The sequence below is a fragment of the Gigantopelta aegis genome, chromosome 3 (genome assembly GCF_016097555.1).
Source record: "Gigantopelta aegis isolate Gae_Host chromosome 3, Gae_host_genome, whole genome shotgun sequence".
Taxonomy (NCBI): Eukaryota; Metazoa; Mollusca; class Gastropoda; order Neomphalida; family Peltospiridae; genus Gigantopelta; species Gigantopelta aegis.
The window spans coordinates 1,995,949-2,023,765 of NC_054701.1; the positions used below are offsets into that span (position 1 = coordinate 1,995,949).

A 27,817-nucleotide genomic window follows, 5' to 3' on the forward strand; every position below is an offset into this window, starting at 1 on the left:
GTGATCCAAGATAATGATCAAGATGCCTCCCTCTCTCCAATGTGATCTAAGATAATGATCAAGATGCCTCCCTCTCTCCAATGTGATCTAAGATAATTATCAACATGCCTCCCTCTCTCCAATGTGATCCAAGATAATTATCAACATGCCTCCCTCTCCAATTATCAAGATGCCTCCCTCTCTGCAATGTGATCCAAGATAATGATCAACATACCTCCCTCTCTCCAATGTGATCTAAGATAATTATCAAGATGCCACCCTCTCTCCAATGTGATCTGAAAGACTAGTAATTATCAACATGCCTTGCTCATTCACTGGATGCATTTTATTCATCAAAAATCAGATAATGTTTGGATATTTAATTAATTTCATTACAAACTCATTGTTTGGTGCAAATGTACAAATATAAATAATTATTTTGGCACACTGGAGCATCCTTCTATATAAGTTACAAATGGTAAACTACAAATGCTGTTGACATGAATTTTATCAATTCAATCCTACTGAATAATCAGCAAATAGTGCATGACTGAATAATTCCAATCAATGTCCAACTTTCGAATATATGTCTCTCACTTGATACTTGATAAAGTAAAGTGAATACTTGTCTCTCACTTGATACTTGATAAAGTAAAGTGAATACATGTCGCTCACTTGATACTTGATAAAGTAAAGTGAATACATGTCGCTCACTTGATACTTGATAAAGTAAAGTGAATACATGTCTCTCACTTGATAAAGTAAAGTGAATACACGTCTCTCACTTGATACTTGATAAAGTAAAGTGAATACATGTCTCTCACTTGATACTTGATAAAGTAAAGTGAATACATGTCGCTCACTTGATACTTGATAAAGTGAATACATGTCTCTCACTTGACAAAGTAAAGTAAATACATGTCACTCACTTGATACTTGATAAAGTAAAGTGCTAGTCAGACATAACACAAACAGTTTGCGGCAATCTGCCATGATGTTTGTTCAGCCATTACACATTGGCAAACTGGCCGGTTTTTAATATATAATAATGTCTTACCTGCAACTGTTTGTGTCTTGTGCACTAATATAATAGGTAACAGAATGCAGTTGAAACAATGAAAGCAATCGAAGATAAATGACATTTCAAAAGGTGAATAATAGAGTGACTTTCAACAAAACACGTTCACTTTACTCTTTGAATAACTTCAATTTATGTTTCTAATAACATTTCTATGTAGTAAAAATTATGTATATATTTTGTTATTTTATATTTTTCATGACTTGATACATTTAAGCATTCAACTTTAGTAGTAGTTTTGATAGTAACCTATGTCTTTATTTACCTGTATATAACAGCCATCTGTTCATAATGTCAACTTTTGCCAGGTCCCTTGAATGGCCGTTACATACAGGTCCGCCTGTATATATATATATACTTTTGTTTCCCTGATACAGTTAATATGGTAAATATATAAGTGTACAATACAGTGGGGGGGGGGGGCAACTGCTCAAATTCATGCAAAAAGATAAAAGAATTTCAGGCAAAATAAGCTGGCCTGAAACCATTTCACCACATTTTCCCATCATTCTACCCACAGTATTAGTTGTAATATATGTAAAAATGCACTTGCAACCATATGTAGCTGTTTGACAGTAATGGTAATATTAATAAATGTTAAACACCGGATACTGACATTTTCGTTTCATTCGGGCAAATAGCAGCCTTGCGTACCTACAAAACTGGAAGCCTGTATGCCTATGGGTAAAGAGAATATCAAAATGGGCCTACAATGCAGCTCACAAGACACTGATAATGTTAGCAGACACAAACACTAGTGAGATTCAAACTGAATACTTGTAAATAAAGAAAACTAAATTAACATTTGTCTTTTGTTGGTTCAGTGTATTTTCAGGTAATATTTAGTCAGGCAGTTTATTAGACTTGTTTACCTGTATTCACACTGATGGATTCTGCTGAATAAATACATGATTGTGTGGTTAACTTCATTGTTCAAGCACTGAACTGCTGTATTTAAAACATCTTGTCAGGCTTCACACATAGCACAGTATGTAGCATTGCCTGGCTTCACACATAGCACAGTGTGTAGCATTGCCTGGCTTCACACATAGCACAGTGTGTAGCATTGCCTGGCTTCACACATAGCACAGTGTGTAGCATTGCCTGGCTTCACACATAGCACAGTGTGTAGCATTGCCAGGCTTCACACATAGCACAGTGTGTAGCATTGCCTGGCTTCACACATAGCACAGTGTGTAGCATTGCCTGGCTTCACACATAGCACAGTGTGTAGCATTGCCTGGCTTCACACATAGCACAGTGTGTAGCATTGCCTGGCTTCACACAGAGCACAGTGTGTAGCATTGCCAGGCTTCACACACAGCACAGTGTGTAGCATTGCCTGGCTTCACACACAGCACAGTGTGTAGCATTGCCTGTATAATTGACATCCTATTATAACTTCACTTATGTCAACATGCTTTGGTCAAGACATGTTTTTTTAAACAAACGACAGTTTTTTCACCATAACAAATTAAATACTGCAGTAAATCCATCAAACTTTAGGCAAAACCAATACTGAACATCAAAACATGTCAATAATAATAATGGCACCTGTATTTCTGGAATAACACTAACACCATAACAGGCCTAAAAAACCCTGACAACTGGCCATTTTTGTGTTATAAAACCAAAGTCAGGTAACCCATTATTTTCTGCATAACCCATTATTATCACTACGTAAATGATGTCGTAAATATAATGTAAGAGTGAACAAATGGCTAATACAAAACCAGACTTGTGGAGCATTGTGCAAATAAAACTGTCGTCGTTATAATTTTCAGAGGTTTTCAGAATCATTAATCTGAATAATCATTTTAACAAGCTGAACTCATCTTAGTTAATTTCAAATGAACTTGAAGCCGACCGATTCTAGCACTGAAAACGCGTCCGACTTGCTGTCACATATGACTGTGAGCTGGGTCCCGGCCGTGCCTTCCTCCAGTCCTATATTACCGATCGTGGTCGTCGCTGCGTCCGTTTGAACCGGCACCATCTCGTGAATGATTATCGCTGCCTCGTCGGCACTCTCCGCCGTGAACTCCGCACTGGCCACATCGTCCTGCAGTGCGCCGTAGTCCGCGATCCCCGAACTGTCCGCCTGGATGTCGAGGGAGTTGGCCGAGTTGGCGGAACAGCCGGTGTTGGGTTGCCAGGACTGATCGGGCTCCATGTCCGGTACCGTCTGTGTTATCTGAGATTTGTGGCTCTTATCCTCCAGGTAGCTCTCCGTTTCCGAACTCCCGTCGTACTTCATCGAGCGAGCGATTGCCTCATTGAGGGCTGCCTCAAACTGGGCCTGTTTCATGGGCTTCGTATCTTCCCCCGACATCGGTTCTTTTTTCACTAACGACAGACCTTCCATGGAGAAATCATCGGAAGTGATGTCCAAAGACCTCTCGAATTCATCCCCCGAGGATACCGGATTATAGCGGTACCTAGCCCGGCGTTTGTTAACCAGATCAAGCTTGTGCACACTTCGCAGATGTTTGTCGAGGTTTCCTTTCAAACCACTTCTGTGAGGGCACAAGTGACAAACATACGGCTTCACGTCCTGAAGAAAATAAACACAATATAACCTATATAGACCATAAAGTCACAATAATACCTATATATAGACCATAAAGTCACAATAATACCTATATATAGACCATAAAGTCACAATAATACCTATCTAGATTTTAAAATCTTTTATAAAATGTCTAAAAAAAGTCTTTAATAACATCTTCCAACTTTAACATCATAGCAATGTAATACAAAATGCATGTATGTGACATCATTGAAACTTTCAGTTTACTTTCTAAAGTTTTATAAGTACGGGCTCTGGAAAATAAGGCAAACTCCATAATTTCAAAACCGGAAAACATTTATCACAATAAAATAAGAAAAAGATTTTCAAACCAATAATTATTTTTTAATAATTGCAAGCACTTTCCTAATGCTTTTGTGTTTCATACAAAAACAGATAAAGTGAATGCTCAATTCTATTAGAATCTGCTGTGTATTCTGTCACAAGCTATAACATCATCAATTTCATGGCCTTCAGCTTGACCAAAACAATTTGATGAATTTATGCCAAAATATGCAATCAACTTTAAGTTTCAATCAGTCAAACAAATCTAACCAAATAAAGCTCTTTAAAGAAATTAATTTACATAATATTTTATTTTCAAATGAGTGTTTGGTGAAATAATAATGAAATATATTCACTAAATTCAACAACAATTAATTTTTGATCAATTTCAGCATAAATGTTAAGAATTGTAATTGTTTGTGTGAAGAGTGTCAACTATATTTACCTTTCCAGTATGCATCAGGCGCGTGTGTTCTTCTAACGATTTCTTCTGGACGGTGGCATACTGACAATCGCCATAGGTGCACTTAAACTTCTTCTCTGAAAACAGATATATCACCACAACTATTTATAGAAACTGTGAACACACAAATAAAACTACTTATAGAGACTGTGAACACACAAACAAACAAACAAAGAATGAATACACAGTATGCCATCATGAAACAAAAGTCACGGTATGTACAAAAAATAAAACAATTAGATGCAAACTAATAATGATTAAAATATATTTACATTTATTATAATACACATCTTCAGCAGCAATTTAGCTCATCTCTAATCTTTTATTACTGCTGTAGGGAAGCATATCAGGTATTTCTATATAGCATATAACAAAGCCAGATATGAATGATGAACAAAATGGTCAGAATAAATACACTAAAAATACCCTCAATGAGGATTGGCAAACATGTGGCAGGAAAGGAGACAAGAACAGAGATGTGGAGTTGGACAGGGAAAAGAAGTAAAATGACGACGATGCTGCTACTATGGCGGGGGGGGGGGGGGGGGGGTGGTATGGACCTCAGAGGAGGTAAAGGATGTGAAAATGCAGATGAAGACGACAGAAGATAACAAGGAAAGGACAAAAGAATAAAATATGTCCATAAATTAATCATCATAGTTTATGTCACTTGCCTCCATGCCATATCATGTGTCTGGCTAGCGCTGGCTGGCTGACAAATCCCTTTTTACAAACCACACATATGAAGTCTTTTTCACCTGTCAATTATATCAAATCGCCTTTTAGAAACCACATATGAAGTCTTTTTTACTTGTCAATATCCAATCTCTTTTTACAAACTACACATATGAAGTTTTTTTTCACCTGCCCTATTATAACAAATAAATCCATTTTTACAAACTACACATTCATATGAAATCTGTTCCCCCAATCTATAATGAATATTGCTGAAATCAATGGCTGTTATAGGATTACATAATATCACATTTATCTTGACAATTGATGCTGCAATCTATGGTTATTGTGGGTCTGACCTCTCAAAGTTTATTAACAGGACAACTTGCCTTTGTGTCTCTTCATGTGTTCCGTAAACCTGTACCGCTTGAATGACTCGAAACCACACATCTCACACGAAAACCTGCAGACGAGAAAACACACATTCTTATCAAATATGTCACTAAATCACTAAAGCTGAAACCATATTATCACTAAAGCTGAAATCATAGTATCACTAAAGCTGAAATCATATTACTAAAGCTGAAATCACATTATCACTAAAGCTGAAATCACATTATCACTAAAGCTGAAATCATAGTATCACTAAAGCTGAAATCATATTACTAAAGCTGAAATCACATTATCACTAAAGCTGAAATCACATTATCACTAAAGCTGAAATCACATTACCACTAAAGCTGAAATCACATTACCACTAAAGCTGAAATCATATTACCACTAAAGCTGAAATCATATTACCACTAAAGCTGAAATCATAGTACCACTAAAGCTGAAATCATATCACTAAAGCTGAAATCATATTACTAAAGCTGAAATCACATTACCACTAAAGCTGAAATCATATTACCACTAAAGCTGAAATCATATTACCACTAAAGCTGAAATCATATCACTAAAGCTGAAATCATATTACTAAAGCTGAAATCACATTACCACTAAAGCTGAAATCATATTACCACTAAAGCTGAAATCATATTACCACTAAAGCTGAAATCATATCACTAAAGCTGAAATCATATTACTAAAGCTGAAATCACATTATCACTAAAGCTGAATTCACATTATCACTAAAGCTGAATTCACATTATCACTAAAGCTGAAATCACATTACCACTAAAGCTGAAATCATATTACCACTAAAGCTGAAATCACATTACCACTAAAGCTGAAATCATATTACCACTAAAGCTGAAATCATATTACCACTAAAGCTGAAATCATATCACTAAAGCTGAAATCACATTATCACTAAAGCTGAAATCACATTACCACTAAAGCTGAAATCATATTACCACTAAAGCTGAAATCATATTACCACTAAAGCTGAAATCATATCACTAAAGCTGAAATCACATTATCACTAAAGCTGAAATCACATTATCACTAAAGCTGAAATCACATTACCACTAAAGCTGAAATCATATCACTAAAGCTGAAATAGTAATACCACTAAAGCTGAAATCATATTACCACTAAAGCTGAAATCATATTACCACTAAAGCTGAAATCATATTACCACTAAAGCTGAAATCATATCACTAAAGCTGAAATAGTAATACCACTAAAGCTGAAATCATAGTATCACCACTAAAGCTTAAATCATAGTATCACTAAAGCTGAAATCATATTACCACTAAAGCTGAAATCATATTATCACTAATGCTGAAATCATATTACCACTAAAGCTGAAATCATATTACCACTAAAGCTGAAATCATATCACTAAAGCTGAAATAGTAATACTACTAAAGCTGAAATCATACTATCACTAAAGCTGAAATCATATTACCACTAAAGCTGAAATCATATTACCACTAAAGCTGAAATCATATTACCACTAAAGCTGAAATAGTAATACCACTAAAGCTGAAATCATAGTATCACCACTAAAGCTTAAATCATAGTATCACTAAAGCTGAAATCATATTACCACTAAAGCTGAAATCATATTATCACTAATGCTGAAATCATATTACCACTAAAGCTAAAATCATATTATCACTAAAGCTGAAATAGTAATATCACTAAAGCTGAAATCATATTATCACTAAAGCTGAAATCATATCACTAAAGCTGAAATCACATTACCACTAAAGCTAAAATCATAGTATCACTAAAGCTGAAATAGTAATACCACTAAAGCTGAAATCATAGTATCACTAAAGCTGAAATCATAGTATCACTAAAGCTGAAATCACAGTATCACTAAAGCTGAAATCACAGTATCACTAAAGCTGAAATCATATTACCACTAAAGCTAAAATCATAGTATCACTAAAGCTAAAATCATATTACCACTAAAGCTAAAATCATAGTATCACTAAAGCTGAAATCATATTACCACTAAAACTGAAATCATATTATCACTAAAGCTGAAATCATAGTATCACTAAAGCTGAAATCATAGTATCACTAAAGCTGAAATCATATTCACTAAAGCTGAAATCATATTAATTAAAGCTGAAATCGTATTGTAACATCATTTGCTAATGCACAGCTCACACAACTAAAGTTTTAATAAACTCATGTGTTATTTGTATCAACAATTCCCATCAGCTGCCTTTATACAACACACAAAACTATCACCATGTTTGTAACAGTTTGTACTAAAAAACACGATTCCCAGTCTGGAGCTCCATGCGATAAGACGTGTTTGTTTCGCTTGTGCACACTGCACGTGCTTTCGTGTGCTCGACTTGGGGGTCCTTCATTTCGTTGTTTTTGTCAGCAAAATGAAGCTTTCTACCTTGCCTCCACGTCATTTCTCCGTCTGACTGTCGACTTGTTTTTGTCGTGACTTGTATGACGGCCATTCTGCAGAATGCCACGGTTGTTCGCGTTTAGTCTCTACATGTCCGAGCCTGTCCTAGCAGCACTGGAAGATTGACCGCCCCACTCTAAGAAGAAATAGGAAGCAGGGTCAGCCCCTACTACTCTTTTTCTAGACTTTCCCTTGCTTTATAGTGATACCATCTCGTATCCTCCGGAGTCGGGCCCGTCCGCACCACTATACCAACCCATGACGACTGGACTATACCCTAGTCTGATACTCTCTCTCGTTCAGACGGATCTGGCTTCTCAAGATCTGTATTTCAGCACAGCACTACACCTTCAACGTCTATTGACTGTCAAGCTAGGGGTTTTCTTGACCGGATGCAACCCATCTCGTCCCTTTAAGCTGTGCACCCAAACGGCCGTAACGAGGCCACTCGCGTGGACATATCGATCGGACTTTAAACTTTTAGATCTGCGTTCAAAATTTTATGTCGAAATTACTCTCTTTTTTTTAAATATACTACTCAAAAGAATTTAAGGGTCAGACGATATTTTCGACATTATTTTCTGAATGTCAATTATATTAGCTAGACCATAATGTCACGCATGGTATTGTTCCATTTTGACGAAAGTGGGTCTAAGCAACCCATAAATGAATTAAAATCCACTGTCATTGACACTGTCGACTAGTTCTAATGGCGAAAACATGCTTACATTTGCACGTAAATTAGGGCGAAAGCGAAAGGTCTGCTAAGTGCCCATAACTTGCTTTTTCACAAAGCGCTTCATTTGCACGCTTTGCATGTGTATTCCATGTTCCCAATGCTGAGTTTCCGTATAATTGGAGCTTGCGTTCGTGTACGGTGCACACTCCAAATTCGACAATGGTACGACGTCAACTGACTATCGAAGATCGAGGAAGGGCTATTGCTTGGCTTCAGGATGGCAATACGCAAAGAAATGTTGCTCTGAGACTTGGTGTCAGTCAGAGTGTCGTTGGCCGACTGTGGCAACGGTACCAAGCAACGAATTCTGTTCGAAATCGTCCACGTTCGGGAAGACCCCGAAGCACTACAAATAGAGAGGACCGCTACATCACCAATATGGCTCTACGTCAACGCACAACCACTGCACGCCGATTACGTGACAATCTGCGGACTGCGACTGGAACTCGAGTGTCTGATCAAACCATACGCAATCGTCTGAGAGCCAATAATCTACGCTGCCGTCGCCAGGCTGTTCGACCACCACTCCTACCACGTCACAGAACAGCCAGACGTCACTGGTGCACGCTTCATCTGCAGTGGCAACGTGTTCAGTGGGGTCGAGTGATGTTCACTGATGAGTCCAGGTTTAGTCTCCAGTTCAACGACGGTCGGGTTCGTGTCTACAGACGTCCTGGGGAGCGCTTCGCTGACGTTAACATTAGACAACGTCACCGGTTCGGTGGTGGCAGCGTCATGGTGTGGGGCGGCATCTCTATCCACCACAGGACCCCCCTCTATGTGGTGGATGGCAATCTGAATGGAATCCGCTATCTGAATGAGATTATCCGGCCGTTGGTTCTCCCAGGCCTTTAGCAGATTGGCGGCGGGGCAGTTCTGCAGGATGACAATGCCAGACCCCACCGCGCCAGGGTGGTAACGGACTTTCTCAGACAACAAGGTATCGCCAGGATGGATTGGCCAGCATATTCGCCTGACTTGGCCCCAACAGAGCACGCCTGGGACGAATTAGGCAGGAGAGTTCGGGATAACCATGCCCCTCCGGCCAACCTTCATGATCTGGGTCAACTTCTTATGGCAGAGTGGCAGGCCATTCCCCAAGAGTTCTTCAGACGTCTGATCAACAGCATGAGGCAACGATGTGTCGAGTGTATTCGCGCCAGGGGTGGATTCACACACTATTAAACAAATGTTCTAATGTGTAAAATCCATGTTTGACAACCTTCAACTTTGACAGCATGTCATGTGACTTTCTTATATAAAGTGACGTTTATTTGTGGTTTTTTGTAAATATGGAACAATAAATTAAATTTTTGGTGTAGTTTACATCATCAATCTAATACTCTCTGAAACCTATTTGGTTATAAATTTTTGACCCTTAAATTCTTTTGAGTAGTATATTATTAAATAGTCTGATCCTCTCTTCTTTCTCTTATTTAATTTTGGACTGTCCTTCTAAAATGCTCCAAATTATATAAATATTCGGCTGAGCAGTCAATTCTTTTTATTTTTGGCTTGTAACATTTTTATTTTTTAAATTTATTTTATTAACTTTTTTACTAATTGCTATTTTCAAAATTCTGCCTATTTTCACCCCCCCCCCCCCCATCCCGAGTCAGGCCACCAATCTTATCGGAGGTCGGACTCGGGATGGGCGTGTTCGAAACCCTAGTGGTATATGGGCGCGTTAAACTAGTTATCATCATCATCATCTAAAAAACACTGGCATGGCACCTTGCTTCTCAGTGTCTAAATGGAGAATATTTTCTTTTATGACCAGATATATTTGAATGACTTGTACATTTTTACAGCACATCTACTCACAGGTTGCACTTTGCTGGTAGTGGGACTCTGTGCAACTTATAAAGATGTCGGTCTAAGTGGAGTCGATTTACTGCTCGGTGACAACACAGATGACACAAGAATTTCTTCCGGCCAAAGTGCTGGTGCTCAATGTGATCCTGTAATATATTATACACCTTCTTGTTCATTCAATAACTAGCAGTTCATAAACAACAACTCTTTTTTTTAAAACAAGACTAAGTATTACTACATATTATACCACTCACCACAGAATTTGCTCAGTGACTATCTTCATGGTTATCAGTGTTTGAGGTCTAGAAATTTAGATCATGTTACGACAACAATTTCATACAAATAATCAAGTAAATTCCCAATCATGTTAAAAATGCAGTTTCAGATAATACTTCAACAACTGTTTTTGCAGCAACAGCAGCAGCAGCAGAAGCAGCACTACTGATCACCATTATGAATTTGAAAGGCTGGCAGTGTTTCATCATTAGCGTGCTCGATTGATAGATATTTGCTACTATTCACAAAGACAAACAATTATACTCAGTCATTATTTCGTCCAAATCTTCTAGTGAAAAACTCAAGTTTGATGGTAAATATTGCCCACCTTTTTCTTTTTGGAATAAAGAAAGTTAGCCTCATTTCATCTATGTTTTAGACTTTACAATGATGTAATTGGAACAAGATTTAGTATGGTGCATTTACAAAACACATGGTACCGTACATTAACAAACATTAAAGTTTATAGGAACTAAATTAAAACATTAAAAACCACAAGAAGACCACTTCTACATAGACTGATTGACTTGATTTAGAAAAGAAATACTGGGATGCTTCATGTATATTTCCAGGTTGTATTTACTAGATGGTTATTATATTTCTAGGTTGTATTTACTAGATGGTTATTATATTTCTTAGGTTGTATTTACTAGATGGTTATTATATTTCTTAGGTTGTATTTACTAGATGGTTATTATATTTCTAGGTTGTATTTACTAGATGGTTATTATATTTCTAGGTTGTATTTACTAGATGGTTATTATATTTCTAGGTTGTATTTACTAGATGGTTATTATATTTCTTAGGTTGTATTTACTAGATGGTTATTATATTTCTAGGTTGTATTTACTAGATGGTTATTATATTTCTAGGTTGTATTTATTAGATGGTTATTATATTTCTTAGGTTGTATTTATTAGATGGTTATTATATTTCTAGGTTGTATTTACTAGATGGTTATTATATTTCTTGGGTTGTATTTATTAGATGGTTATTATATTTCTAGGTTTTATTACATACCCATTAAATCTTACTATATAAATACAGCTCTGAATACAAGAATTGAATACAACTTTCTGTATTCAACTCCAACTGCCGGAACTATACCGTATTCAACGCTACTATTTATAGCACATGGTTACCGGGAATGCCCTTCGCGATATATAAACAAAGTTTGTGCTTGGTTTGTTTAAAATGTTATTTTATGGAAAATTTGAACTGAAAACAGACGAAAATGGTGACAAATATTTACAATATAATGAGCGCGATACCAAAACTTGAGATGGGAACACTACTAACCAACAAGCTTTTAATCCACGATAGTTAAGGTCGACGACAGTCACTTTTTGGACCCTTGTTTTGGCTTCGTTACATCGTACACAATTCTTATTCTTTTTCAATAAATAAAACATCTCCAACCGTAATTTTGTGATATGATATATTTGACAAAAGGTACGTTTTATTTCTTTCATCTTTCAAAACTTCAAATTAATATTTTGTCCAGAATTAGTAGACTAGTCTTTATTTTAATGTGGCACAGCATTGTAATAGTACAGCTAATTTTGAATTTAAATGACGTCAGTATTCCAATGACGTCACTTTGCATCTCCTTACAATAACCATAAACTGGGTACATGACGTTTCCTTTTTGAAAAAATTCCAATGTAAAATTGCTATTGAATTTTTTTATTCTTAACATTACTAATGCACCTGGATGTCTTTGAACAAAATCTTGTGATTAAAAAATTGCACCTTTTACGAAATATGGATTTCTAGTGAAATTACGGTAAGATATGCTATATTTATTGTGTAAGAAGCCAAAACAAGGGTGTGAAAAGTGACTGTCGTCGACTTTAGCAACAATGCCGTCTCCTCACGTAGAAAACTTGAATGAACTGTCAACAGGATTATTCAGTGGAGCGATGATTTATGGAGGCACATTTAATATAAACTTAAACTTTTCAGCAACGAATAATTCCATGAACATCAATACATGGTTATTATATTTCTAGGTTGTATTTATTATATGGTTATTATATTTCTTAGGTCGTATTTACTAGATGGTTATTATATTTCTAGGTTGTATTTACTAGATGGTTATCATATTTCTAGGTTGTATTTATTAGATGGTTATTATATTTCTAGGTTGTATTTACTAGATGGTTATTATATTTCTAGGTTGTATTTACTAGATGGTTATTATATTTCTTAGGTTGTATTTACTAGATGGTTATTATATTTCTTACGTTGTTATTATATTTCTTTGGTTGTATTTACTAGATGGTTATCATATTTCTAGGTTGTATTTACTAGATGGTTATCATATTTCTAGGTTGTATTTACTAGATGGTTATCATATTTCTTAGGTTGTATTTACTAGATGGTTATTATATTTCTAGGTTGTATTTACTAGATAGTTATCATATTTCTAGGTTGTATTTATTAGATGGTTATTATATTTCTAGGTTGTATTTACTAGATAGTTATTATATTTCTTAGGTCGTATTTACTAGATGGTTATTATATTTCTTAGGTTGTATTTACTAGATGGTTATTATATTTCTAGGTTGTATTTCTTAGGCTGTTAATATATTTCTTAGGTTGTATTTACTAGATGGTTATTATATTTCTAGGTTGTATTTACTAGATGGTTATTATATTTCTAGGTTGTATTTACTAAATGGTTATTATATTTCTTAGGTTGTATTTACTAGATGGTTATTATATTTCTAGGTTGTATTTCTTAGGCTGTTAATATATTTCTTAGGTTGTATTTACTAGATGGTTATTATATTTCTAGGTTGTATTTACTAGATGGTTATTATACTTCTAGGTTGTATTTACTAGATGGTTATTATATTTCTTTGGTTGTTATTATATTTCTTTAGTTGTATTTACTAGATGGTTATTATATTTCTTAGGTTGTATTTACTAGATGGTTATTATATTTCTTTGGTTGTTATTATATTTCTTTAGTTGTATTTACTAGATGGTTATTATATTTCTTAGGTTGTATTTACTAGATGGTTATTACATTTCTTAGGTTGTATTTACTAGATGGTTATTATATTTCTTAGGTTGTATTTACTAGATGGTTATTATATTTCTTAGGTTGTATTTACTAGATGGTTATTACATTTCTTAGGTTGTTATTATATTTCTTAGGTTGTATTTACTAGATGGTTATTATATTTCTTAGGTTGTATTTACTAGATGGTTATTATATTTCTTTGGTTGTTATTATATTTCTTTAGTTGTATTTACTAGATGGTTATTATATTTCTTAGGTTGTATTTACTAGATGGTTATTATATTTCTTAGGTTGTATTTACTAGATGGTTATTATATTTCTTAGGTCGTATTTATTATATGGTTATTATATTTCTAGGTTGTATTTATTAGATGGTTATTATATTTCTAGGTTGTATTTACTAGATGGTTATTATATTTCTTAGGTTGTATTTACTAGATGGTTATTATATTTCTTAGGTTGTTATTATATTTCTAGGTTGTATTTACTAGATGGTTATCATATTTCTAGGTTGTATTTACTAGATGGTTATTATATTTCTAGGTTGTATTTCTTAGGCTGTTAATATATTTCTTAGGTTGTATTTACTAGATGGTTATTATATTTCTAGGTTGTATTTACTAGATGGTTATCATATTTGTTAGGTTGTATTTACTAGATGGTTATTATACTTCTAGGTTGTATTTACTAGATGGTTATTATATTTCTAGGTTGTATTTACTAGATGGTTATTATATTTCTAGGTTGTATTTACTAGATGGTTATTATACTTCTAGGTTGTATTTACTAGATGGTTATTATATTTTTTAAGTTGTATTTACTAGATGGTTATTATATTTCTTAGGTTGTATTTACTAGATGGTTATTATATTTCTTAGGTTGTTATTATATTTCTTTGGTTGTATTTACTAGATGGTTATCATATTTCTAGGTTGTATTTACTAGATGGTTATCATATTTCTAGGTTGTATTTACTAGATGGTTATCATATTTCTTAGGTTGTATTTACTAGATGGTTATTATATTTCTAGGTTGTATTTACTAGATAGTTATCATATTTCTAGGTTGTATTTATTAGATGGTTATTATATTTCTAGGTTGTATTTACTAGATGGTTATTATATTTCTTAGGTCGTATTTACTAGATGGTTATTATATTTCTTAGGTTGTATTTACTAGATGGTTATTATATTTCTAGGTTGTATTTCTTAGGCTGTTAATATATTTCTTAGGTTGTATTTACTAGATGGTTATTATATTTCTAGGTTGTATTTACTAGATGGTTATTATATTTCTAGGTTGTATTTACTAGATGGTTATTATATTTCTTAGGTTGTATTTACTAGATGGTTATTATATTTCTAGGTTGTATTTCTTAGGCTGTTAATATATTTCTTAGGTTGTATTTACTAGATGGTTATTATATTTCTAGGTTGTATTTACTAGATGGTTATTATACTTCTAGGTTGTATTTACTAGATGGTTATTATATTTCTTTGGTTGTATTTATTAGATGGTTATTATATTTCTAGGTTGTATTTACTAGATGGTTATTATATTTCTTAGGTTGTATTTACTAGATGGTTATTATATTTCTTTGGTTGTTATTATATTTCTTTAGTTGTATTTACTAGATGGTTATTATATTTCTTAGGTTGTATTTACTAGATGGTTATTATATTTCTTAGGTTGTATTTACTAGATGGTTATTACATTTCTTAGGTTGTTATTATATTTCTTAGGTTGTATTTACTAGATGGTTATTATATTTCTTAGGTTGTATTTACTAGATGGTTATTATATTTCTTTGGTTGTTATTATATTTCTTTAGTTGTATTTACTAGATGGTTATTATATTTCTTAGGTTGTATTTACTAGATGGTTATTATATTTCTTAGGTTGTTATTATATTTCTTAGGTTGTATTTACTAGATGGTTATTATATTTCTTAGGTTGTATTTACTAGATGGTTATTATATTTCTTAGGTCGTATTTATTATATGGTTATTATATTTCTAGGTTGTATTTATTAGATGGTTATTATATTTCTAGGTTGTATTTACTAGATGGTTATTATATTTCTTAGGTTGTATTTACTAGATGGTTATTATATTTCTTAGGTTGTTATTATATTTCTAGGTTGTATTTACTAGATGGTTATCATATTTCTAGGTTGTATTTACTAGATGGTTATTATATTTCTAGGTTGTATTTCTTAGGCTGTTAATATATTTCTTAGGTTGTATTTACTAGATGGTTATTATATTTCTAGGTTGTATTTACTAGATGGTTATCATATTTCTTAGGTTGTATTTACTAGATGGTTATAAACTTCTAGGTTGTATTTACTAGATGGTTATTATATTTCTAGGTTGTATTTACTAGATGGTTATTATATTTCTAGGTTGTATTTACTAGATGGTTATTATACTTCTAGGTTGTATTTACTAGATGGTTATTATATTTCTTAGGTTGTATTTACTAGATGGTTATTATATTTCTAGGTTGTATTTACTGGATGGTTATTATATTTCTAGGTTGTATTTACTAGATGGTTATTATATTTCTAGGTTGTATTTACTAGATGGTTATTATATTTCTTAGGTTGTATTTACTAGATGTAGAGGGGATGATTTTCCGTTTCAGATTTTGCCACATTCCATTTCAGATTTTTGCAAATTCTGTTTTTTTTTCCGTTTTTGTGTTCAATTAGTGTCATGTTTTATTGTTATAAACTATATACATTTGTTATATTGTTCCAGCTCTGAGCTGGTTTGCTATTGCTATTTTTTTAAATAACTGTAAAAATAATTTTTGAAACAAACTTTAAATAAAAAAGAAGTGTATAAACCGCACCACTTGGTTCCCACCTTCATCCGTAAATAAACCGCACCTTTAAGTAAGCCGCGGTTAAAACAAAGCCACGAACTTAATTACGGTTAATTATTTTTTGTATTTAATAATAATAAAGAGATCCGTTCTCCCTTGAATTCAAACAATAAATAATTGTTGATTGTGTGGCTTTCAGTTTCATTTCATCTGATGGATTATGGTATGGGTAAGTTTCATTTATAAACAAAACACACCGTTAACAAACCCCGCTATTTTCACGAAAATATGAACAAGAACTTTGGTAATGTATTGTTCGTAATCTTACATTAGTTGCCAAAAAGTATGTATAAATAAATAAATACATGATAACATTTACATATGATTACAAAGCGTGAACCAAAAAAACAAAGGGGGGGGGGGGGGGGCACACATAAGAATTACTATTTTAGTACTCACTCGATTACACATGTATGTTTCTCTGTAACCTAACTAGCGTGCTGTGTGCACAAATTACATATTCAAACGAGGTCGGGTCAATCTGGATATAGGCCAGTGGTAGTGAGTGAACCGAAACTAAACACTGTTCTGTCGATCATTTAAAGTTTCGACATTATTTTATAACTTTAAAAAAATATATATTTGCCTAGAATTATATATTCAGAGCCGGTTTAAGGATCCGCGGGGCCTGTAGCACAAATAACAGCTGGGCCCAATTTCCAAGATATATATTTTGCAACCCCCTCGGGGAGAGGGGGAAAATGTACACAATGCCTCACCGCGGGAACCCCTGAACCGCAGGGTCTGTAGCACGTGCTACATGTGTTACAATAATAAACCGGTGAGAAAAAAAGTAAAATGCTATTTTTGTGTGCAATTTAGAAAACAATCGGTTCAGAAATAAATAACATGTAGTAAATTCCGTAGCATGAAAAAAGGCGTTCCACGTGGGACGGACTATAAATGTGAAATGTTTCCGTACAAGTTAACGAATATGCCCGAAGTTTTACGAAATTACGTTTTCTGGCAAAAGCGTTGTGTAAATTGGCTATGCTTTTGAATCGTAATAAGTATTATTGAAAAATATCGAAATTGAACGTCCTAGAAATCTTATTATATAATCAACATTCTAAAATGGTATTAATAAATGTTTATTTTTATATTTCAAGTTAAATTTCACTATGTAAAGTTACACAGGTAAACAGTCACATGCTTTGTTGCAAGCTTACGGCAATTAAGCGTAACTTCCGAGAATTAACGGTTCTGAAAATATTTAGGCATACAATACACTCCATGAAAGTTCGCATACCAAAACACTATGTGTATATTATCAATATTGAATCTTAAAACTACTAAAAATATTTATTATGGTGATTGAACCAGAAATACAACTTTTGAAGGTTATTTTTTTAAAATTGCAAATTCTGTTTCAGTTACTAAATTCCGTGATTCCGTCCGTTTTTCCGTGATCGCGGAAAATCATCCCCTCTATAGATGGTTATTATATTTCTTAGGTTGTATTTACTAGATGGTTATTATATTTCTTAGGTTGTATTTACTAGATGGTTATTATATTTCTAGGTTGTATTTACTAGATGGTTATTATATTTCTAGGTTGTATTTACTAGATGGTTATTATATTTCTAGGTTGTATTTACTAGATGGTTATTATACTTCTAGGTTGTATTTACTAGATGGTTATTATACTTCTAGGCTGTATTTACTAGATGGTTATTATATTTCTAGGTTGTATTTACTAGATGGTTATTATATTTCTAGGTTGTATTTACTAGATGGTTATTATATTTCTAGGTTGTATTTACTAGATGGTTATTATACTTCTAGGTTGTATTTACTAGATGGTTATTGTATTTCTTAGGTTGAATTTATTAGATGGATATTATTCCTTTAAAACATACCATTTCATACAGTTGTGAGTTAATCCAAGTAAGATTTTTCTAAAAAAAAATTACAAATCACAATGTCAGATGATCAAACTAATAATTTACTGTTAAAAAAATTAAAATAGTGATATTCTTGCCAAGTTAAAGGTATGAAATGAAAATGGTGCAAACCTTGAGATTATAAACGGTTGAGAAAGTTTTTCCGCAGTGTGTACAGTCGAGCATGGATGGATTTATGTGAACCTTGGCATGCATGGTCAGCTCACAGGACAGTTTGAAGGATTTGCCGCACGTCTCACAAACAAACGGACGATCGTCTGAGTGGCTGGCGATGTGGATGTCTAGTCGGGCCGCCATCAGGGTTTCATAGCCACAAACCTGGAAGTGAAACATTCAACATGCAGTGAAAATAAACATCAGAAGCAAATAATATCACTGAACACAAAATGGTAAACAACTCTAATAAAATGACGGTGATCCCCAGTGTCGTGATAAACAAAGAGACGAGAAATTAATTAAAAACATGTATCATAAATTCTCACTGCACAGATGCCAGCAACAGGAAATGGGGTGAGTGCATACTGGTAACCTCTAGAGTTGGGAGGCCAAGTACAGCTTTGCTTGCAATTCAACATGTGTACATTGTATGATGAGTTGGATCGTAAGGATACAAACCTTGCACGTGTATATTGTATGACGAGTTGGATCGTAAGGATACAAACCGTACACGTGTATATTGTATGACGAGTTGGATCGTAAGGATACAAACCCTGCACGTGTATACTGTATGACGAGTTGGGTCGTAAGGATACAAACCTTGCACATGTATATTGTATGACGAGTTGGACCGTAAGGATACAAACTTGCACATGTATATTGTATGACGTGTTGGATCGAAAGGATACAAACCTTGCACGTGTATATTGTACGAGTTGGGTCGTAAGGATACAAACCTTGCACATTTATATTGTATGAGTTGGATCGTAAGGATACAAACCTTACACATGTATATTGTACGACGTGTTGGATCATAAGGATACAAACCTTGCACGTGTATATTGTATGACGAGTTGGATCGTAAGGATACAAACCTTGCACATGTATATTGTATGACGAGTTGGATCGTAAGGATACAAACCTTACATGTGTATATTTTACGTGTTGGACCGTAAGGATACAAACCTTGCACGTGTACATTGTATGACGAGTTGGATCGTAAGGATACAAACCGTATACGTGTATATTGTACGTGTTGGACCGTAAGGATACAAACCTTACACATGTATATTGTACGACGTGTTGGATCGTAAGGATACAAACCTTGCACGTGTATATTATACGACGTGTTGGATCGTAAGGATACAAACCTTGCACGTGTATATTGTATGACGAGTTGGATCGTAAGGATACAAACCTTGCACATGTATATTGTATGACGAGTTGGATCGTAAGGATACAAACCTTACATGTGTATATTTTACGTGTTGGACCGTAAGGATACAAACCTTGCACGTGTACATTGTATGACGAGTTGGATCGTAAGGATACAAACCTTGCACGTGTATATTATACGACATGTTGGATCGTAAGGATACAAACCTTGCACGTGTATATTGTATGACGAGTTGGATCGTAAGGATACAAACCTTGCACATGTATATTGTATGACGAGTTGGATCGTAAGGATACAAACCTTACATGTGTATATTTTACGTGTTGGACCGTAAGGATACAAACCTTGCACGTGTACATTGTATGACGAGTTGGACCGTAAGGATACAAACCTTGCACGTGTATATTATACGACGTGTTGGATCGTAAGGATACAAACCTTGCACGTGTATATTGTATGACGAGTTGGATCGTAAGGATACAAACCTTGCACGTGTATATTGTATGACGAGTTGGATCGTAAGGATACAAACCGTATACGTGTATATTGTACGTGTTGGACCGTAAGGATACAAACCTTGCACGTGTATATTGTATGACGAGTTGGATCGTAAGGATACAAACCTTACACATGCATATTGTACGTGTTGGATCGTAAGGATACAAACCTTGCACATGTACATTGTACGACGAGTTGGACCGTAAGAATACAAACCTTGCACGTGTATATTGTATGACGAGTTGGATCGTAAGGATACAAACCTTACACATGCATATTGTACAACGTGTTGGATCGTAAGGATACAAACCTTGCACGTGTATATTGTATGACGTGTTGGATCGAAAGGATATAAACCTTGTACGTTTATATTGTATGAGTTGGATCGTAAGCATACAAACCTTGTATGTGTATATTGTATGTGTTGAGTCGTAAGGATACAAACCTTGGACGTGTATATTGCACGACGTGTTGGGTCGTAAGGATACAAACCTTGCACATGTATATTGTACGAGTTGGGTCGTAAGGATAGAAACCTTGCACGTGTATATTGTATGACGTGTTGGATCGTAAGGATACAAAACGTGTACGTGTATATTGTATGACGAGTTGGGTCGTAAGGATACAAACCTTGCATGTGTATATTGTATGATGTGTTGGATCGTAAGGATACAAACATTGCACGTGTACATTGTATGAAGAGTTTGATCATACAGATAGAAACCTTGCACGTGTATATTGTATGACGTGTTGGATCGTACAGATACAAACCTTGCACGTGTATATTGTATGACGAGTTGGATCGTACGGATACAAACCTTGCACGTGTATATTGTACGAAGTGTTGGATCTTACGGATACAAACCTTGCACGTGTATATTGTATGACGAGTTGGATCGTACGGATACAAACTTTGCACGTGTATATTGTACGAAGTGTTGGATCATACGGATACAAACCTTGCACGTGTATATTGTACGAAGTGTTGGATGTTATGGATACAAACCTTGTACGAGTATATTGTATGATATGTTGGATCATAAGGATACAAACCTTAGACGTGTATATTGTATGACGTGTTAGGTTGCAAGGATACAAACCTTGCACATGTATATTGTACGAGTTGGGTCGTAAGGATACAAACCTTGCACATGTATATTGTATGACATGTTGGATCGAAAGGATACAAACCTTGTACGTTTATATTGTATGACGTGTTGGGTCGTAAGGATACAAACCTTGCACGTGTATATTGTATGATGTGTTGGATCATAAGGATACAAACCTTGCACGTGTATATTGTATGATGTGTTGGATCATAAGGATACAAACATTGCACGTGTATATTGTACGACGTGTTGGAGCGTAAGGATACAAACCTTGCACGTGTATATTGTATGACGAGTTGGATCGTAAGGAATGTCGTGTTTGGAATGTTTGTGCATCTCCAGAGCTTTGAAGTTAACAGCGAAATGGTTGCAAAATTCACACTCAAATGTTTCTGACGTTGATTTCTTCATTCTTCTCTGTATTTTTCTCACAGTCAGTTTCTTTTTTCTCTTCTTCGTGGTCTTCCCTTCATCCTCTTTCTTCACTTTCACATCTTCGGATATTGTAAACTTTAACTTTTTACATTTTGTTAGTGATGATTTACTCATTATACTTTCATCAGGTGCTACTTCCATCTTTTGTTTTCCTGTAAATAACCACAATGACAATAACATGATAAATGATAAAATAAATGAGTTTGTAGTAGTTTGAAGTCAATATTAAAAGGGTACTAAGAGTTTGAGGTTGCTAAAATAGACAATGAATTAATCTACTCAATTGTACATGTAATACATCTGGGTCATAAAACTACTGAAATGTTTCAAATATAGAGCATTGTATCAATAAACTAGCGATTCCCTTTGATCCAAATTATACAAAATACATATATGTAAAATTTTATATGTGAAATTACTGAAATAAAAGTTTTTGAAATAAAATATCAAGTTATATATAAAAAAAAATTCAACACACAATATTTGGTTTTCCACTTACTTTTATTAGACTTTTTCTTGCCTTGTTCGACCAATATTTGTTCTTTTTCTTCACCTGCGAGACTCTGCTCAGAACATAGGTTTTTGTCACCTGTGGAGTTTTCCCTTGTACATTTTCTCTGCGCAGTTTTCGTCTTTTCTTCTTTCAAAGCAACATACTTAGCTGAGGCCCGCCGCGCCCGCTCGCTCCTTCTTACAGGTGACACACTGCTCGAAGACTTGGACCCTGTCGGCAGCACACAGCCCAGAGATAAACCGTCTCTGTGAGAACCGTCTCGGTTAGTACCGTCTCGGTCAGTACCGTCGAACACTGCACTGTTGTCTGCAACGTCTTGATTACCAGATCCTTCTGTCTCTACTGACATTCCCACATCCTTGTGCTTGCTACTAATACTAGTGTACTGGTCCACATCTGCTACACTGCCATTATTGTCTTCAAGATGATTCACAGAATCAAAATTCACAGCACCATCATTTCTCATCATATCAGTGATAAGGTTTTCATTAGATGTATTGTTTTTACCAGCTGCAATAAGAGTTGTAAGCCTGCCACCAACAGAATGCATATTTTCTTCATCTACCTCACGCATTCCACTAACAAAAACACTGCCATTTTGAGATGACTCAGTACTGCTTTTAACATCCATAGTTGCTGCTTTCAATTGACTAGAAACAAATTCATTACAAAGGGTAACTGCTTCTTCTATACATAACTTTTTAAACAGTTTAAGATATGCGTCAATATTTTCAGGGGTTAAAACTAATCGACCTGTGTAGAAAAATTCTGTCAACTCTTTCAGTTGTATCAAAGTAACTTCAGGAACTTCAAAGATCAACTTCTTTTTCTTGTGTGCTGGTTTCTGGAGAAGCCACTGCTGGAAGAACGTACTGCAGGCTGCGAACACGAGACTGTGCACGAACACAAAACCGTCCTTGGCTTGTAGAGAAACATCACAAAGTTTTTGCGACTGCTGCAACTCGTACAATGTGTGCAGGACGTTATCACAAAACCCTGTGGCTGTGTACGCTATAGCTTTCTTCTCTTCCACGGCCATCAGCTAATGCATGGCAGGCAATTCTGAAAATACATCACATTGTCAGAATTTACTAACATGTAATATAAGTTTAAAGGACATTATAACAAAAGTTTTAAACACCGTGGCGTATACATATAGGCTTAACTTTCCCCTTTACCATCTTCATTGTGTATCAATATACAGCCAAGCAATGTTGTGTCAAAATCGTGGGGACCACATAAAAATATAAATTTTATCAATCTTTGTAATCATATGGAAGACTGGGTTAGAAGCAGAGTGGAACCTTTTTTGTCACCTCGCAGGGCAAAAGTGCCTGTGACGGCATTGGAGGTACAGTTAAGAGGCTTCTGACAAAAGCCAGTCTTCAGCGTCCATACAGTGATCCAATTCTTACAATATAGACAATCATGTCATTCTGCACAGAAAACATCCCGGGCATTCGATTTTTCAAAGTTACACCAGAGGAGGTTACCAATTGTGAAACTGAGCTCAAAGGAAGGTTTCAAAAGGCTAAGACAATCAAAGGAACACTTCAGTTTTACCGATTACATACATTTAAGTGGAGTGCTTAAGCTGACCCACCAGAGTTGGCATCTGTCTCAAATGTGGAGGAGGAAATGGCAGACGAGTTGAAAGCTGTTACACCAGTGATCAAAAAGCAAAACTATGTGTGTTGTGTCTAATTCAAGGAGAATGTATAGTATCAGCAAAGGTGACACCAATAGAATAGCAAGACTTTGGAAGAAGTGGGTTGTTGATGACTGATGCATCCAACATGCATTAAACAATGTTTAATATGTGCAAAGCATACATTATTGCCTCAGGTATGCATACTTTGATTGAATAATGCTGACCTATAAAGAATATTACACCTCTAGATTTTCTACATGTTGTTACTAACATCCTGGGCTATAATTCTGACTAAAGGTCATTTCAAGATCACGTGATACACAAGGTCAATTTCAAGGTCAAACAAAAGGCCAAAAGGTCAGGAACCCTTGAGTTAAGCCTATACTAAAAGTAATGATTTGGATTCCTTCTGGAATTCCGTTTCCAGCAACACCAACATTATGAAGATTGGCCTACTGGTTGCTGAAATATTGGGGTCTAAAGATTGGCGGCCACGCCCGTTTTGACCAAAAATGTAAAATTTCGAAGGGTCATATTTCCAAAAGTATTGGTCCGATGAAGCTGAAGTGTTATATTTAGGCGTTTGAGACCAAAACAAATATGTATACCAATTTTTATCAAAATCGGAATCGGTCTGGTTACACCCATTGGGTTAAATGACATGGAATGACCCAGAGACTGTAACTGGCACATGCATATTCCACTGAAGTCACACCGTTTGTTACTAGGTGTGATAATGGGGCAGCCGTACTCCGAATCTCTCGACTCAGATGCTCTGACAGTGGTGTCATTGAAAAAACAGTGAGATCGCTGCTTTCTTTATTACTTAACAACTAATTGAGTAATTAACCTACTTTTACCAGTCATCAATTTCTCAAAGCCACAAGTCATATAACTAGTTGCATTCTGTAACAATCGTCGTCTGCTTGCATTTTCTTTTAAGTTTGTTCATCTCACATGTGAACTGTTTACAGTCAAATGTCAGCAACTCTTTTGATGGTGCTCACAATACCAGTACAGCATTGATTTCAGATCATGCAATTCATATCTACCTTATTTTATTTTAACACAATATTAATACCGACACATAAAGACAATGTTTCTATATAAAAGTCTATATTGGGACCCAAAAGATATATATATTGACACAAACGTAATATTGACTCAATTGTTTTAAAAAATGTATATAAGTTTTCTTTCAAATTACAGTCTTTCAAAATCATAGAAAAAAGGTATTAATGATGTTTCCATATGTATGAGTAGGTAAAGTTCAATCTTGGTTTGTTTGCTTGTTTTATTTTTTAACCTCAATTTTGCAAAATGTTTACAAATGTTACAAACATTTGTTTACTTTCTTCATGTAAAAGTTGATGACATCACAAACCTTCTAATTCTATTGTGCATATTACTACGTGCAACAGACACATCCATCAAAAGATCCCACACCAAAACAGAACACCTGTTGGTAACGAGCGGGATGTAGCCCAGTGGTGAAGCACTCGTTTGATACGCAGTCGGTTTCGGATTGCTCCCCGTCGGTTTTGGATCGCTCCCCGTCCTTGCGCCCATTGGGCTATTTCTTGTTCCAGCCAGTGCACCACGATTGGTATATCAATAGCCGTGGTATGTGCTAGCCTATCTGTGAGATGGTGCACATAAAAGATCCCATGCTACTAATGAAAAAAATGTAGCGGGTTTCTTCACTTAAGACTGTCAAAATAACCAAATGTTAGACATCCAATAGTCAATTAATAAATCAATGTGCTCTGGTGATGTCGTTAAACAAAACAAACAAACTGATGATAAGTATATTTAGTCTCCATAAGGCCTAAAACTTAAATATGTAGGTAGGTAGGTAGGAATTTTATTTTATTATTATTATTTGTTTTTAAATCGAATCAAACTGAGAAACTGTAATCGGCTGAGGTGTTCCGAATTTTGCAAAAAATTAGGAATCATAATTTGTTTTTAAAATATTTTCGTTTATGTTTTTTTGCTTCAAACATTTTAGGGTCAGTACATAAAATTAGGCTAGGTTGGGAAAATGGATACACACATATTTGTTTGTGAGGTCTAAGTCAGAAACTGAGTAATACAGGGGATATTTCAAAATCTTAGGTAACCAGAAAATGGTTTACGGTACACTTTTTTTTTGCCCAGCAGGGCTACTGATTGTTTGATGAAGTAAATTATATATATTTATGTAACTCATGTTCACCTTGCCTTTCAACATAATGTGCAGATAGTGACAAATACCAGTTAGCAAACAGCTGGAACTTTAATCATGCTTATTAATTTTGATTTAAACAAACATTCTGAGAGCACTGCTAAAACAATACATGTCCCCTACCAGGCATAAAAACATTTCCCTGTCAAAAATTGGCAAATCCCCATGAACGTCATACTTGATCTTAACTCTACATAATAAATCTATACATAAAATTTCACATCAATATTTTGTGGCATTGTGGAAAAAAAAGTCCAGGAAACTACACAGGCGGATGGATGGATGGATGGATGGACAGACAGACCTATAGACAGACAAAATATTGATAGTCCACTCCAGTTGGTCCTGTAGTGGACTGAAAATGACACCATTTGATCTTTGTTACAGCATTTGGCACTTTTAATGCTTGGATTACACTTGGGAACCAATAATTTTAATAAAGAAAATTAATTAAGAATCGCAATCCTGTAACTTTAATAGTATTATCAAGTTTATACAAAAAATTGGGCGAGAATATACATTGTATATACATACAATGTAGATAATATAGGCCCTATATATTTTTAATAAGCATATATATGGATTAAATAATATGTTTTTAATAATAAGATATTTTTAATACAACTTGTGTTCATTTATGATTTAAAAAACAGGAAACTTGTCTTTTCGGCATTGAACAAAGGGATGTAACTCCTGACAGTTTTATTGCAAAGAACAGAATTATAGGGAACAACAAAACTTAATCACCCAAACCAGTCTACTGTGTTAAAATCAATTTAAAGACACACAAACACACACTCACACTCTCTCTCTCTCTCTCTCTCTCTCTCTCTCTCTCTCTCTCTCTCTCTCTCTCTCTCTCTCTCTCTCTCTCTCACACACAAATCTGATAAAAAGCTGAAAAACTACATGAGTAAAATGTTTACAAAAATAACAAATTTGACCTCTGAAATACTTGATAACCTGCTGTGCTTATCACTACGCTGACAATATTTCTTGCTGTGAAATGCGACCAGCTTGTATTAATTAATTTTATTTATGTCTATGTGGTTTTAACTTTAAGTTTATAAAAAAAATGCTTGGTGCTCAATCATCGATTCAATCGAATCAATGCAGTGGACACAATATTTGTTCAATCATGAAACATTAACACCCCAAAATTAAAATTTATGCTATTAAAATGTGACTATTTGATTAGAAAAGTTCTTAAAATTTCACATTCTACAAAGCGACAAAATATATACATAGCGATCCTGACGAATTTATAGACTTAATACTTTTGGAACAATAATGTAGGCCTACAATTTTCCAAAATGGCCGACTTAAGAAGTGCCTATGCGTCTTATTTTATTTATGTACCAGGACAATTCTAATTAAACGATTAAGTCATTTCGTGTTTTTCGTTAGCATACATATATTAACATGCGGTATACCTGTTTCTTTTGAATTACCATTAGATAAACAATAAAATCATAATTATTTTAAATATTTGGACGAACACTTTACATGGCTTGTCTCCCCTT

At 34.7% G+C, this 27,817-nt stretch overlaps 1 protein-coding gene across 1 annotated transcript; it reads right to left on the reverse strand.

Moving 5' to 3' along the window:
• Positions 1 to 310: 310 nt before the first annotated feature.
• Positions 311 to 27,817, reverse strand: LOC121367368 (zinc finger and BTB domain-containing protein 17-like). The gene is made up of 9 exons (XM_041491501.1): positions 27,728 to 27,817; positions 22,402 to 23,478; positions 21,738 to 22,054; positions 18,639 to 18,845; positions 10,437 to 10,573; positions 5,439 to 5,512; positions 5,049 to 5,132; positions 4,357 to 4,451; positions 311 to 3,611 (listed from the first exon to the last, which is right to left on the reverse strand). Exons 2-9 carry the CDS (start codon positions 23,453 to 23,455, stop codon positions 2,904 to 2,906), a joined length of 2,676 nt encoding a protein of 891 aa, XP_041347435.1. The 5' UTR covers positions 23,456 to 23,478; positions 27,728 to 27,817; the 3' UTR covers positions 311 to 2,903.